A 15,734-nucleotide genomic window follows, 5' to 3' on the forward strand; every position below is an offset into this window, starting at 1 on the left:
TGTGCTCATACACATGGTTGTACTCTGGAGGATTCAGATAGATGTCTATGTCCTTGCAAAAATGTTCAGGCATGCTGTGTTTGCCAGGCCCTAGATGAGCGACATCAGTTGGAAGAGTTTTCTTTTTCCAAACACACAAACTGTGAGTTTGTGTGTTTGTGTTGCACGTACGTGCTGTTGTGTCTGTGTGGATGTGAATAAGTTATTGTATGGCATAGTCATTAGGGAATGAGTGGAATTATATCTGAATGAACTGCTGGAGGGCAATTTATTCAAGTCAAGCATGTAAAGACCTACACCCACCACACCTCTTACCCCCACACAGACACCTGAAGATCCCAAGGACAAAAGGGCCTAATGATATACTGAGTGCTCCTACTTCACAGACACAGGTAAACTGTCCCTGGACACTAATTCTGTGCAGGTGTGTGTATGTGTGTGTGTAAGACAGAGAGAGTACATACATAAGAGTGTGATAGTGTTTCATTATGTGGATTTAGAGTATATAAAGCATAATAATCTATATACCAGTGTGCTGACTCTCAGCACTGGCCATAAAATAAAAAAGTAGACATGAGAGTGCCCCATTTACTTTTTATGGCCATTCATGTGGGAGGAACCTCTGCAGCCTGATCCAGATGGGGGGTTAGAACACATTTTAAGACCAGAATTAAGAGTGTGCCTTTCCCTCCAACAACACAGATTACAAGCCAAGATAAGAAAAGAAACAAAATTATTGTGCCATCCCAATGGATGAGCTCATCAGTCACTAGAGTCTATAAATCATATCATAAATATCAACACAAGCCGTGTGGGAGTTTTACTATTCCGTAACATTGTACTGTATATTTCACAGTTCTCTTTTTAGGATAATTTTCTTTATTTCCACGCAGGATGACAAGGACAGAGAAGAATGAGAAACAGAGCTGTTTGCCTTCATCTGCCTCTAGCCATAACATTACATCTCTATCTTCACACATAAGTGACCTCAGTCACACAAAATAGTTTTCTGCTGCCAGCCCGCATCGGATTTCTTATCTAGGTTCTTTTTCCTATAGTATACAAAACAGGGCACAACAAGTGCGCAATAGTGGTGAGTATGGAGCTTAACGCTGAATGACTGTGGTGGAAATGTGATTTGTTTTTAATAGGCAGCAGACATGCTATCTTAAACCAAGTAAAAGCTGGCCAACGGTGCAACTGGAACAACCTCCAAAAGCACCAAATACTTACCATACTTGCTGTATGTAAGGTTAAAGCACTCAGATTAAAGTAAAATGTATATGTAGTTTGAGTTAAATAACTTTTTATTCTGTTATCTGTTACTTAGCATTTGTAGTTTATACTTTTGAATAGATCCACACCACAACATTTCAGAAGGACATGTTGTAGCCTATAATCCGACATCTTTGTTTAGACTACTAGTTACCTTTTATTTTAAATTTTCAAACACATATAACAGACATATTACAAAGCAGTAATAATTAGGTCTCCTTGACCAGATATTCATCTATTAGTCTACTAAAGATAATCAAGCAGTATACACAAATACATACTATACATACAGAGTACGATACCTGTTCACTACAGTACAATTCTGACTGTAGGATATTTTTAATGTAATGTATTTTATGTGTAATATGTGTTATTTGTGCTTTTACGGAACAGTCTGAAATCGTTCTCCACCACTGCATTTAGTGTATTTGCTTTACTAGTTGTGCCTTTGCTTAACGTGTAAGGTAGCAGCGCCCTCTGCCGCGTCAGGTTCGTTACGCTGCCAGCACTTTCTCCCTGACAGCAGAAGTCACGTGATCAAAACAGAATCATGGCGGCCGCTGCTGCAGCCCGGTCGAGCATGGGATTGACTTTGAGACTTTCTCGAGTTAGACCAGATTGTAGCACATGTCCTCTGTACAAGTTAAAGGCCTGCGTGAGCAGTGTGGCTAACTCACATAGGAAGGGTGCCTTTAATAGTTTCCGGACGATAAATCGTCATTTGCAAACGACTATTGGTGAGTGGTACAGCATGCTAACACTTTTAGCCTTAAGCAGAAGCAGGGTCTGCAGTGGCTGTTTGTTTGCGAAAAGCCTGAATAAGTGGTAATATGTATTTTTACTAGAGTTTTAGTTGCTTTTGATGGCGGCTTTTGCGTTCAAGTGGGCGAAGGACGTTGGCATTTATTCTTCGTTCAATAAAACGTGTTTAACTTGTGTTACAGCTTCTCAGATTGAGTAGTAAAACTTATGCAACCTGTGTGCAACAAGTCAAAAATTTGCCTCATGTGCAGTCAGGGAGCTGTATCTGTAAGACTCAGTTCTATGTCCATTCTTTTTTTTTTAAAGGTCTTTACAGCAATGACGAGGGGAGCTCCAATGCAGAGAACCCAGAGGATGTGTAAGCTTATTTTAGATTTCTTAAGATTATTTTGAGTTTTAGGCTTTTATTTTGGATTGTGGGTTGATACAATACACATTATAGTTTTAATCAGAGGTGTTTCACTATGGCGAATAGTATTTAACATTGAAAGTGTTAACTTTGATTCATTCTACGTTATTATTTTTTTTGGGAAACTATTCACACCCTGAACTCTCACTGAACCAGCAGTTAAATCAAAAAGCGGTAGCATCTGCAACCCATATTTTAGGTATATGACGCTTTGGACAGTGGAATTGACCACATAAAATGTAAAACATATGTTTATTTTTATAAAACATGAGTAGTACAGTTTGTAATGAAACATTTGTGGCTCAGATGATAGAGTTGTCATGCTACAAAAAGTCCTCCTGGATAAATAAGGTGGTATCTTATTACAACTGATATTTAGAAAAACCAAATGTAGGCAGTCGCGACTTCGGAGTAGGTCGTGTTAGGCATATGTAGCAAAGGAAAGCAGTGCCGCCACGTCAGCATAATACTGACACAAACGCAAAATTTAGATCGAAACAGAAATTAAGTTAAAATCTATTTACAAGATATTTAAACAGTGAAACTGTTGAAAGATTTCTGTCAGAAATCGTGTTCATTTACTTACACCTACATTTGGACATGTTATGAATATATGTTTTCATCTGAAGAGCCTCTTAACGTGTTTTTTCTGTGTGAAAGAAGAGTTTGATGTATGAGCAGATCTTTTTGTCCGTGTACCTTCAATTCAAACAGGTTCATGAAATATGTTCTTATATTGTCTACAGTTTCTAAGCATTAAAAAGGGCAGGATGTGAGGGTAACCATTTACAGCCATGACAGATAAACTTATGTATAAAGCTGAACTACATTAATACCCAATGTAATTTTAATCTGAAAGAGTTTGAGTGTAATGTCAAACGACAATGTCCAACTGTTTAGGGTTAATGTGGTGTATATTGATCGGTCTGGGCAAAGGATACCAGTTAAGGCCAAAGTGGGAGATAACGTCTTGTATTTGGCTCACAAGCATGGAATTGAACTGGAAGGTGAGGTTTACAGAGTTGAATTGTAATTTAAATATTCATTGCCGTTTTAAGACTATTATTGTTTTTAAGCTTATGTCTTTCTGTTTTATTTAGGAGCCTGTGAGGCATCGCTGGCCTGCTCCACTTGTCATGTCTATGTGAGTGCTGCCCATTTTGACAAATTACCAGAACCTGTTGAGCGGTAGGTCTCCTGTTAATATTTTCTTTAACCATGGCATTTGAAACAAGTGTGTGCAAGGTAGTATATTACTTTAAATGTTGACACTTGTCTTGGTTTTTAGGGAGGACGACATGCTGGACATGGCACCCATGCTTCAGGAGAACTCCCGTCTGGGTTGCCAGATCATTCTCACTCCAGAGCTGGACGGCATTGAGCTAACCTTGCCCAAAGTCACCAGAAACTTCTATGTGGATGGCCATGTTCCCAAGCCTCACTGACTAGAAGCACCACTGTTGCAGTAGGCTGAAGGAAAACAATAAGGGGGTCTTAATACAACATTCACATGTGCTGGCAGAGGGATACGACAACGAAGAGAAGCACGACTAGGATAGTAGAGTCAGTAGCATCTCCTAAGATGTATTGCCGACTTAAAAATCCCACATTTAAGGACCAAAAGGACAGACCTGATCATGTAGGGTCAGACACTCAATCTCACCGAAGGTGAAATGATAACTTTGGAAGTAACAATAGCAAATAGTTAATTCTGGAAAACTGATGTTTTAAGCTATTCTGTATTTATTTATGTGTAGCTTTCTCAGGCCAAAATTGAGACACCATTCAATCTCACAGGCTGTTCTTTGTTAAAACACCAGGGGATTTAAAAGACAATTCATGTTTGTTGTATGCAGAAGTTTTACCAGTCACTGAAAGAAACATTCCTTGTTACAGCTCATATACGCACAAGTATTACTAGAAGTTCTTAGTTTTTTTTCAGTCTAATATCACCCTGATTCACTTGACATTGTTTGCATAGCATTTACTTTCACTTTTATAAATTAAGCAGTCATTGGGGTTGTGATGGGTTACCATTACGTAAACACTAACTGTAGTTGACCCCAAGTCACAAACCTCAGTTTTTTTTTTCATGCAGCCCTATGTGCAGTAAGCTGCAATACAGAGTTTTTTGACATTTTGTTCAGCATTAGCTTTTCCCAATGCTGACCCCTGTCCACTACAACCACAAAGCCACCATATGGAGTTTAAATTAAAAATCAGCATGTGGTGTTAATGTCTGATCACAGTTTTCAGGTAGTTAGATGTATTAGAGAACATCTGCCTGATGGTTAAAGAGCAAAAGAAAAAAAAAAAGACAATTTAGACTGAAACTTAAATTTGATTTCCAACAAACATTTCAGAACATTCAGGTAAAATGTGTTTCAAATGTCACATTTTTTTCATGAACCACTTCTCTCTGGTGCCAGGGATCATAGGTTTAATTAGTTGATCTGATTCAAGTGTGTTTTCATCTCCACCCATATCCACCGTCTGTCTTGAAGTCGGTGGGCTTCATGTTTCATTGGAATGAGTTCACATCTACCCTTTACTGGTGTACTGTACGTGTCTAACTTACGCACAAATGTATAATAATTGTCACAAAATACAAGTATTTAAAATTGTGCAATAAACTCCGTTTTACAGTTGTCAACGCTATTATTTATCTGGGATATGAAGTGGGAAATGACGTCACGCATAGGGTTTTACAAAGGGTTTGTAAAACAAGTTTTGGCTTCAGCCTGCTCTCGTTTGAGATAGAACTTTACATAACAGACCCCTGATCGAAAATACTCCAGTGATTCAATAATATGTATGATGAACGTTTACTTCATTATAAATATTCGATAATAAGACTAATGAATAATATATAAAGCCTAAACTCATGTCAACTAATGCTAGTTAAACTCCTACATATTACCCATATTAACAGCGTTATCGCATAAAACACATTCTTGTAGCAGCTACCAGGTGAAACCTGGTGTGCCAGCACTTTTATGCCGTGGTAGGATTAATCTAGCAAACCACAAACACCCGCGCAACCCCTTCTAGTCCAAGACACGATCCAGTCATGGCAACCAGCTCCATCTGTTAAGGTTCCCGCTAAATTGGTACACTTCATCATTTAGTTGATTATCGATGTGAAGATCTAAGGTGAGTGAACGTGCACAGTAATTGCTGGGTGGACTTCAGCCACATTTTGAACTAATCTTCTTAAACATAAACGATAAATACAAGATTAGCAATGGCGGTCGTAACATTTTAATGAGGTAAATGATCGTAATGTGCGATTGTTCAACTCCAATTTGGCCAACTAGCGAAACAATATGTGTTAGCGTAAGTGAAGGAAGTCAAACGAATTGTTCAAACATAAACCGATTACACACAGTCATGTAATCGTTTTAGCGGTTCGTTGGGTTTAGACTTACGTTAAGTCAGTTTAAGGTCACGTAGGTGATTTTAATAACACAGTCCGTTTTGGGGGAAATCTGCTTCTGCGCGCGCGACATTCAAACCCGCGAAAATCGACCTCTCCAAAGAGCTACATTCGTGTTCTCGAACACATTTAAACAACCTTCAGATGTTTAAAAAGTTTTTACATGCTTCCGGTGAGTCACATAAATTACATTTTCATTTAAGACCTATAGCTTATAATCCTATAATTTCAATATAAAACGAAAAAAGACAGCTAGGCCCTGTTAGGTTTTTTTTTATAATATACAGTAAAATGATCCAGATGAGTCCTATTAGCCCAAATAGGCTAATTAGGCATACATAATATTAGTAAAAGAAGTGTCATAAGCACAAACATAAGAACACTTTTTTTTAATGCTTTTCAATATTTTTTCACTACTGTCACTTATGTTATCAGTCTGGAAATTTAAAAGAGGTATTACTAGATCAGGAACTACTGCAGTATACATAAACTTCAAAAGTATAAAGGTGTACCAAAAGTTGGCAATCCCACTTAAGTCTTTTTTTTTTTTTTATTGTTGGTCTACAGCCATCAGCGGTAAACAATATGTGTGTACCACCCCTAACATGTGAGTTGTGAGCTGCTAAAGAGAAAAAAATGATTTGGGTCATAAATGTTAAACTATTCCTTACAATACAAGAATAGAATCAAGAATTGTAGTAGCAAGGTTTTTTTTCTGTCTCCCACAGTATCTTGGTAATCATCTCACAACTGCTTGTGTTGGCTCTGACCTTCAGGTTGGGAACTACTAATCTAAATGTTGTTTTGTTTTTATTTATAATACAGCCACTTCCTCAATATGAGTACAGGACCAAGGCCACAAGCTGCCTTCATTCAGGGAAACCAGAGCATGGTAGAGCAAGATGCCTCTCACTCTGCACTCTTTTACCTTTTTCAAGAAGTATCCAAACTATCATCCTCAACCCGCAGTGTTACAAATTCAAACTCAGTGTGGCTTAATGATAGATCTAGGCCGGATAACTGCATAGTTAAAAAAGAGAAAGATGGTGCATTTTCCTTTCAAACCTGCCAGCACAGTTTATCTCTCATGTCAGCCTATAGCCACATAAACGGCGTGAATGACGAAAGTCCCAGCAGTGACATCACAACTTTGGTTGAGCCACACCATGACTGCAACAGCACCTGGAAAGTACTGACTCTGATCAACCTGCAGTGCGAGAGGCTAATGCATCGAAGAGATGAAGAGGACGCAGTCTCAAGTTCAGTGTCCTCTGTGACAAAGTTACCCAAAGGCCAACCTACAGCCAAATTGTTGACTACAGATGTTACAGAACAGGATATTAGAAGTGACAGTGTAAGCACTGAATATGCTTTGAGGCCATCTACTCTCAGATATGAGATACGAGAAATCACAGCGTCTGTCAGTCCTGTTGAAGATGTGAGAAAGGAGTGCAGTCAAAGTGTAAGTAAATATAAACCCCAGTGTTGTGCTAAACACTCAGAGGGGGGCTGTAGTGTTCAACCAGAGACTGTTAAAAAAACGGATGTTGAAATACCAAAGCTGGTGGAGGAAATTGCAGCAGCATCTTCTGAACCTCAACACAGAGACAAAAAAGAAATAAAATTCAACGTTACCAAAGAATTAGTGTGGAGTCAGGAGTGTGAGACAGAGAGTTTTTCTTCTAATCGAGATAATTTCAATGTATCTCTTGCTGAAAAATCTTTGTTTCAAACACACATGCCCAATGCATCCCAGATTCCCCATCTGAGTTTTGATTCAACTGAACTTGCTAGTGTAGCTCTGTCAAAACCAACCCTAACACTAGACTACAATGCAAATATTGCTTTACCTATTGAGTCCCCATGTGACATGCAGCACCCACCTCCAAGCTCTATACTGCCTTCTGCCCTCTTATTTAGTACTCCAGACTGTCATTCATTCCCAAAACAAGAAAACAGAATCATAAGTCTAGAATGTGCACATGCTCCAACAGAAGAAGAATCCCCCCCAGCTGTACAAGCGGAGTCCTATAAAGTGCCCCGTACAACATCAAAATGTGATCCCATGGAAGTGCAAACAGAAATTTCATCTTCATCAATCCAGCAGTGGAGAACCAAGACTCCAAGAAAACAACCTCATCCCAGCCGGAGTGTTGATATCCAAGATCCAGACTTGCAGGGAGTGACGTTCAGGATGGACACAGAAGTGGACGACAATATGGAGCAGTGTCGACTGCTCATAACTTCAAAGTACAGGTACTAATGGTCATATTTTTTTATTTTTTTTTCATGGTAATTTATAGGATGGTATTATCTTGTTTTATCTTCAGTTGTTCCCTTTCAGGGGTCACCACAGCGAATCATCTGCCTCTATCGAACCCTATTCTCGGAATTCTCTTCTCTCGCACCAACTAACTTTATTTCATACATGTCCTGCACCAACAACCTAACATACTTCTCTGCACTCCAGACTTCCTCATACAATACCACAGCTCCTCTCTCGGCACCCTGTCATACGCTTTCTCTAAATCTACAAAGACACAATGCAGCTCCCTATGACCTTCTCTGTACTTCTCCATCAGCATCCTCAAGGCAAATACTGCATCTGTTGTCTCTTTCTAGGCCTGAAATCTTATTGCTGCTCACAAATGTTCACCTCTGTCCTTAGCCGAGCTTCTACTAACTCTTTCCCACAACTTCATTGTTTAGCTCAGTTTTATTCCTCTGTATTTGCTGTAGCTCTGCACATCTCCCTTGTTCTTAAAAAATCATACCCCCACAGGTATGTCATCAGGACCAACTGCCGTTCCATTCTTCATCCTCTTCAACATCCTCCTCACTTCACTGCTACTTCCTGCTCCACACCAGCCACCTCCTCTACTCTTCATTGTCTTTCATTTTCCTCATTCATCATTCTCTTCAAAGTACTCCTTCCATCTTCCCATGACAGTCCTGGCACCTGTCAGTACATTTTCACACTAACCTGCTGCACATCCTGACTGGCACAAGTTTACAATGGATTGTGGTTGGATTATAGGATGGTATTATAAACTTAAGTTAAATCATCACATATTATTGATCTCTGCTGCACGTACCCATCACAGCAAGGAATTCTGCAAGAGTGTGCGAAAACCAAAGCTGAGGTCTCGGACATCGCAGAAATCCCTCAAAACTAGCAGCTCAGAAGAGGAGAGTGACCTGACAACCAATGCTTCAAGTGGGTAACACATGAGTACCTGCACTATTTAGTGAAGCTTGTCACTTTATGTCCCTGCAGTTTTACTGTAACTACTATACTATCATTTAATATCTATGTATCCATCTATATATACTATCATTTAATATCAACTCACGCAGATTTTTTTACAGAGCCAAAATCCTAAACTTGTCTCAGGTTTTTGGTCTGTATAAAACATGATACTCCTTTATGCTCATCCCATTATTCACATAAGAAAAAAACAATAAAGAAATATCCAATTGAATATAAAATAAAGTTGAAACTACACAGTCAGCAAATGGTACAACTTTCTACAACAGAATGTGGGTGTTCATTTTAATATGTATTTGTATGAAATGCTAATTTTCTCCACTAGAGGATGCCATCAGAACATGAAACTCAGAAATTGGACAGGCGTTTCATATTTGATGAGTATTTATAGAAACTTCATTTAAAACATCCTAAAACTCAGAAAGTAGTAGGTTCAGCTGCACATTCAGAACTTCTTTACAGTGACAGGAATATCACGTTATTTCAAGGTTTTGTTGGTCCTGAAAACATTGTGTTGTATTACAAATACTTGTGTAAAGAAACTTTTGCTTGACGAGATGTATTTAACTCGGCTGATTATTACTGTTATGGTAACTAAATATGTGTTGTGTTTTGTTTTTTTTTTGTTTGTTTTTTTGACCAGAGGATAAAGTCTGTGCATCATGCTGCACCAGGAAGACCCCTATGTGGAGGGATGCAGAGGATGGGACTCCACTCTGTAATGCTTGTGGGATAAGGTAGCTCATATTAACACTTCTGGATGTTAAATATTTTACAAAACATACATTAGGCTGTTTTTAAGAGCTGAACTATTAAGATTAATTTGGAAGTCTGTCGCAGTACTTGCTAACACATTTAAGGTGATCAACATTCAGATCCAGGCATTTTTGTCAGTTTGAGGTTTATAAGGATATTTATTTAAAAAAAATCTCATTAACAAAAGAAATTGTCTGAAAATAGTTATGTCAACATATTTTTCAGATTGTTCTGACATGTCTTTTGGATGTTTGTTTTTGGAAATGCATTTAATAATTAATTTATTCTGGAATAAAGGTTTAGAGAATTTCATTAAGAACTCTGCTCTTCCCACCTTGATTTGCTGCAGTGGGAAGGTTAAACTTTGTATTTGTCTGGAGTTTGTCCAGTTGTATCTGTAAAGCGTCAGTCATTTTACTGGTGATTTAGAAAGAATGATGACGCTTTTACACTACACGTTACATAAACTTGATTGAGATGCATGCTTCGTATGACCATTTAAAGCGCTCCGTGTCACTGGTATAACCTTTTCTGTTTTATAATCTTAAAGCATATGTGAGCACCAGTTCAGTTTGTATCTGAAAGCAGTGGAGCTGTGGTGGATTGGTGTTGCAGTGGCCGTATAGATTGGAAGGCATTTTAATTCTAAATGTCATAAATGCATAATTGAGTAATTTATGAGGACTATAAAAACCTGAGCATATAAGAGTAAGGAGTTTTATCTCCACTGTATTTGTCTCTCTTGACTTTTGAAGGTATAAGAAGTACAGAGTGCGCTGTGTCAAATGTTGGCATATCCCAAAGAAAGAGGGCAACTCCAACTCCTGCTGCCTCAAGTGTGGAAACTTTGTGAGGCTGGCCTCAGCTCAACGGAAACACACCAGCTAGGAAACATACACAGACCAAAGGTTTTTATATCCTCATGTGACAGTGATCTGTACAAACACTGGCACACAATGTACACTCTGCTCCTGTAGGTCTTTGTACGGCCCTTAGAGCTCAAAGCACTGCAATTTGAGAAAACACTCAAATAGACAGAACTCAAGCAAACACACAAAAACAACTACACCAATTTGGCAACACAGGCGGAGCATTAAGAAACACAATGCACAAAACGACCAAATTGAGAAAAGTGCTGCACAAAAAACAACAGAAATGGCTCAGGGAGCAACTAAAAATACATTTACAAATCTAAATGTCTGACTTTTTTCACGTCCCCAAAAATATTGCTATGACTTGTCTACTATGCTACTGAGGGACACTAAATAGTGACCGATATCTAGATTTATTTAAATTTTATCTGTTGTGTTGTGGCTTTTTTGCAGTGCATTTCTTAATGTTTTGCATGTTTTGCCAAATTGATGAAGTTGTTTTTGTCTAGTTGCATGTGTTTTCTCAATTTGTAGTGCTTTGAGCTCTCAGGTAGACGAAATACACAACATATTTATGTCATCTGCGTGTCACTACTGGTTTGAATGCAAAATTGAAGGAGCTGCATCAGCTTCTTCATAGAGTGTAACTCTAATTAAACAGCAGCTTTGTGTTGTAGTGTGACCAAACAAAACAGAGCTTTCCAGGAGCTTATCTCAATGACCAAATTGCTGCTGGCAGTAGGACTGCATTTATCTTTCATGGTCTGGGAAGTAGCCAAAAATCCAAAATTTTGCTCAGATTTTTTTGTGACTGGCTTGCTAACCTGTCCTCAGCTCAGTGGGAGGAGAACTTGATGTATTGATTCATATGAAAGGAAATAATATATAACACATGAAAGGAAATTAGCTAAACAAACCTGATGTTTATGCATATTGACTGGCATAAAAACACTAAACGTTTTGTGTTACAGTGTTGTATCCCAACTAACAGCACTCATTCCCTTTTGTCTTTATAGCAGCTATCAGTGTGCTGGGGAAACAATAACTAGGAAAAAAGCTGAAAACTCTTAAATTCTGTGCTCAACATTTGGGATACTCTGGGCAACATCTGAATACATTGTCACTAATGCTGGTTGTGATTCTGTATCTGTATGACAGGTCTTATATATTTAATTGGTTTATTTTTTCTTTTGTGTACAGGAAGACAGTCATTCTGATGCAGCATACAGGTTGTTATGGACCTTTAAAATTATCTAGGAAAAATAAACTGGAATTCTAGTTAGGACTAGACACATTCAGTGGAATGTTGATTTCATTTCGGTGTTGCCTGTGTGTCAAAAGTGGCTGACAGCTGCAGTAAAAAGAGAAATTTCTGTACAGAACCTAAAAATGTAACCTGAGCTCAGTACTATGTTCACTGTTAATAACTGCAACTCAATTCACTTCTTTTGACATCTCAATCCTTGGCATCAAGACTGTTCAGTAGGGAAACATTTATTTGCATAAGTTAAAGTTGTTTTTGTTGTCTCTGTTTTCTAATTGTGTCTCTTTTTTTTTTTATTGGAATGTTGGGTTTTTTTTTGTGTGTGGGTTTATTTGGGTTTCTTCTGGTTAAATTGATGCACTGATGTCCTTAGGATGTTGTGCTGCATGCTGTTTTCTGTGAGAAAAAATAGATTTTTGTGGGATTTTGAGTATTCGTCTGTATTAAATTCAGTATTAAATACATTCAGTATCTTTCCTGAGTCTTTTGTGTGTAATAGCTGAATAATTCAGAATAAATACTTGATTTTACTTTACTAATGTAATTATTATAAAATGGTATTAGTTTCAGATTGGTAAAGAAATTACATTAAATGTTAGTGAGAGGTAAACAGAACAATTGGTTATTAATGAGGCTACCCACTGTTCCCTCAGCCCACCCTGCAGGACAGTCCTGTGTGCCAAGTAAGAGGCCTCACACAGAATGATACAGTGCAGCTATTATTTCCAAATGGGTTAGGTCTTCCTCTTACTTTAAACAGCCACCGCCATGAGCCAAACCATCCAGCAATAAGGAACTGTGAAGGAATAAGCCAAAAATAAAAAACGTTAGAAACAAGCTTAATAAAATGAATATGCTCATTTTAATTTTACATTAAACATACGTCCTAAGGAGTCTTAGCTAGTATATATACTGATCTGTAAGCTAAGCTCTTACACTCCTGTTCTGATAAGTTCAGTTGTATGGTTCTTGCTATGCTGCTTTAGTAAAATGACTACTACTGCACTACATTTCAGCCAAATATTTTACGTTTGGATGATCACGTTTGGATATGATATGAATGATTTTTAAAGGAAAAAAATACAATTATCAAATATTTGATTAGTTGATATAGATGCCGTTGCCCAGTACTATTTTTAAAGATGAAAAGTGACTCCCTCGCTAAATACTCCAAAAAAAACAAACTGTCAGTAACAATATTCCAATTGTGTTTCTTAATAGTAAACTGTTTTGTGAGGGATCATTTATATTAACAACAATTAGGTTGTTTCAAGAGCTGCATCTGCCGTGGTTTCAATGGAGATAGCTTTGCAGGAGGAGGAGGGAGTTTAGAGTGGAAGGCTAAAAAGTCAAAGCTGTCACATGGGCACCTTTTTTTTCTAAATGAAAGTGGGTAAGGAGGTTTGCGTCTGCACGGGATAGGCGCTAATCTCGGCTGTTGAGGCCTCGAAGGACCATGACCTTGGACTGTAAACTCATGGAGAAGACGGAAATTGACGTGGAGGGACAGATACATGATAGTAAGGATGTGCGGGTCGCGTATTTGTCACCGTTAAATAAGACTGAGTCAGACTTGGAGAAATGTGCCCCATCCTTCACTAATGCAGTGAGTGAGGAAGGAGACGCTGCTGTCCGGTTACAGGATGGTCCGGGCAGGAGAACCGCCTCAGTGAAGCCGCCGTTCTCCTACATTGCTCTCATCACCATGGCCATTCTCCAGAGCCCGAAAAAGAGACTCACTCTCAGTGAAATATGTGATTTCATCAACCAGCGCTTTGCGTATTACCGGGAGAAATTCCCTGCTTGGCAAAACTCAATCCGTCACAACTTGTCTCTAAACGACTGCTTCGTCAAAATGCCCCGGGAGCCTGGGGATCACGGGAAGGGAAACTACTGGACCCTGGACCCCATGTCCGCCGATATGTTTGAAAACGGGAGTTTCCTTCGGCGCAGAAAGCGCTTTAAGAGGCAACAGGCGACGAGTTTGAACGACTCCAGGGAGCAGGAGCGCAGCCTGCTGACTCTCCTCGGAGCGCACAGGATGGACTTTTGTCTTCAAGGTCCTGATTTGTACTGCGAAATGCGCATAGGAAGTCGTTTAAACACTCACGTTATTCCAAACATAACACCTGCGGGCATCATACCTGCGCTCTCATCGCTAATCTCCAAGAATCTGCCTTCTCGTATAACATTTGAACATTTTGACCCCAGACGCTGCGCAGTATTCCCCTTGGCTCCAAACTCCCCATCCATACCTCTCGTCTCGCTGCACGGAACTATTCCCGGCTGCCCAATTTCTCAGTTTTCCAGTTTTCCCACTGTAATCATTTAATTTTATTCTAATTTAATTAATCCCTTTGCTCTCCCTGCATGTGCTGAACTCAAAATAAAGCGGCTGTATGTTGTAAAATTACTAAACATTTTAACCATAGTTGCAAATAATCCATGGTATTTAGCAACTTGTTAGTTAGAAGCAAAGGTTTTGCAAGAATTGACGTTTAAGAGTTTATATGTTTGTAATAAAATCAACCAAATGTAATTTTTTTGTGTAGTTTGAGTTAAATGCCAAAGGGTTTATGATTATTATTATTTGAACTCTCAAAAGCGCACAATATGTAATATTTTTACTTTTTGATCGACTTCAGACATGTCTTTTGTCATTACATTTATTGTAGGGGATCCAACCAGCTCACAGGAGGAAACAACTCGATAAAATAAATGTTTTATAAAATATATAAAAATCTCCCTCTCTCTCTCTCTCTCTCTCTGTCTCTCACACACACACACACACACGCACACACGCACACACACACATATTAATAGGCTTAAAAAAACAACAAAGTAAAACAACGCAACTTGGAACACGGGATGTATTTTTAATGAAATAAACAGATTTTGCTGTGATATAGTGTAATAGGCTTTACTACACCTGTTAGGACCACCACCGCTCTGAAATAGGCTCCGGTTAGGATTGACTGTCTAGAGTTTACAGTGGATGCGAATACAGAAGACAAACATCTGAGCAGGCATGTGCAGACAGTTTGTCGTTTCCCCCGTTGTTTATTATATCTGTGTGTGTGTGTGTGTGCGCGTGCATGTGTGTGTGTGAAAGAGATTTCTTCCACATGCTTTAGTCAAAACAGGCCTTCCCAACACACGCTGATCTTTGCAGCCTAAACAAGTAACAGATGACCCTAGCAGTTTTTGCTCCACAAACTCGTTTGGTCTGAGGTATTATTATTTTATCTTCATTTGAATGTAGAACTTGGTGCTTTTGTTTTTGTTTGAAAATCCTTCAGGAAAAATAGCAATAGCTACAACATTTATAACATTTATAATTTATTCACAGAACCCATTTCTCTGTATGTATGTTTGTGTGTGTGTCGGTGTTAGAGATAAGGTAATGAAACAACAAATGGAACTGTATCATGGGTGATTAAAATAAATGTAGAGTGTGATGACTGTTAATGCCACTTTACTCAAAACACTTAAAGTGCTGGAGCATATATATTACACAGCATTAGTTTTCATATATGTACTTTTTAAAGATGTGCATTGTTTTACAGTTAGGTAAATACAAATAATGTAGTGGGAACAGTTTAGCACTATTATTATCCACTCCTCAAGAAAAGATGTTCTTGAGTGTCTGGTGTCCATTTAGTGCAGCTTATAGCAGATCCTCTGTCATCTAC

At 38.5% G+C, this 15,734-nt stretch overlaps 2 protein-coding genes across 2 annotated transcripts; both read left to right on the plus strand.

The window, feature by feature from the left end:
• Positions 1 to 1,794: 1,794 nt before the first annotated feature.
• Positions 1,795 to 5,094, plus strand: fdx2 (ferredoxin 2). Its single transcript, XM_067499286.1, has 5 exons — positions 1,795 to 2,012; positions 2,344 to 2,395; positions 3,347 to 3,453; positions 3,547 to 3,634; positions 3,735 to 5,094. The coding sequence occupies exons 1-5, from the start codon at positions 1,826 to 1,828 to the stop codon at positions 3,889 to 3,891; spliced, it is 591 nt and encodes a 196-aa protein (XP_067355387.1). The 5' UTR covers positions 1,795 to 1,825; the 3' UTR covers positions 3,892 to 5,094.
• Positions 5,095 to 13,430: 8,336 nt separating this feature from the next.
• LOC137124588 (forkhead box protein D2-like) lies at positions 13,431 to 15,500 on the plus strand. Its single transcript, XM_067499684.1, has one exon. It carries the CDS (start codon positions 13,499 to 13,501, stop codon positions 14,372 to 14,374), a length of 876 nt encoding a protein of 291 aa, XP_067355785.1. The 5' UTR covers positions 13,431 to 13,498; the 3' UTR covers positions 14,375 to 15,500.
• Positions 15,501 to 15,734: the final 234 nt, after the last annotated feature.

The sequence above is a fragment of the Channa argus genome, chromosome 3 (genome assembly GCF_033026475.1).
Source record: "Channa argus isolate prfri chromosome 3, Channa argus male v1.0, whole genome shotgun sequence".
NCBI classification, from domain to species: Eukaryota; Metazoa; Chordata; class Actinopteri; order Anabantiformes; family Channidae; genus Channa; species Channa argus.

Excerpts from the sequence above, each read along its gene's own strand:
- fdx2 (XM_067499286.1), top strand. The coding sequence starts at position 1,826 with ATGGCGGCCGCTGCTGCAGCCCGGTCGAGCATGGGATTGACTTTGAGA. Across the intron at positions 3,454-3,546 it reads GCATGGAATTGAACTGGAAG|GAGCCTGTGAGGCATCGCTG; the intron begins GTGAGGTTTACA and ends TGTTTTATTTAG. Across the intron at positions 3,635-3,734 it reads TTACCAGAACCTGTTGAGCG|GGAGGACGACATGCTGGACA; the intron begins GTAGGTCTCCTG and ends CTTGGTTTTTAG.
- LOC137124588 (XM_067499684.1), top strand. The coding sequence starts at position 13,499 with ATGACCTTGGACTGTAAACTCATGGAGAAGACGGAAATTGACGTGGAG.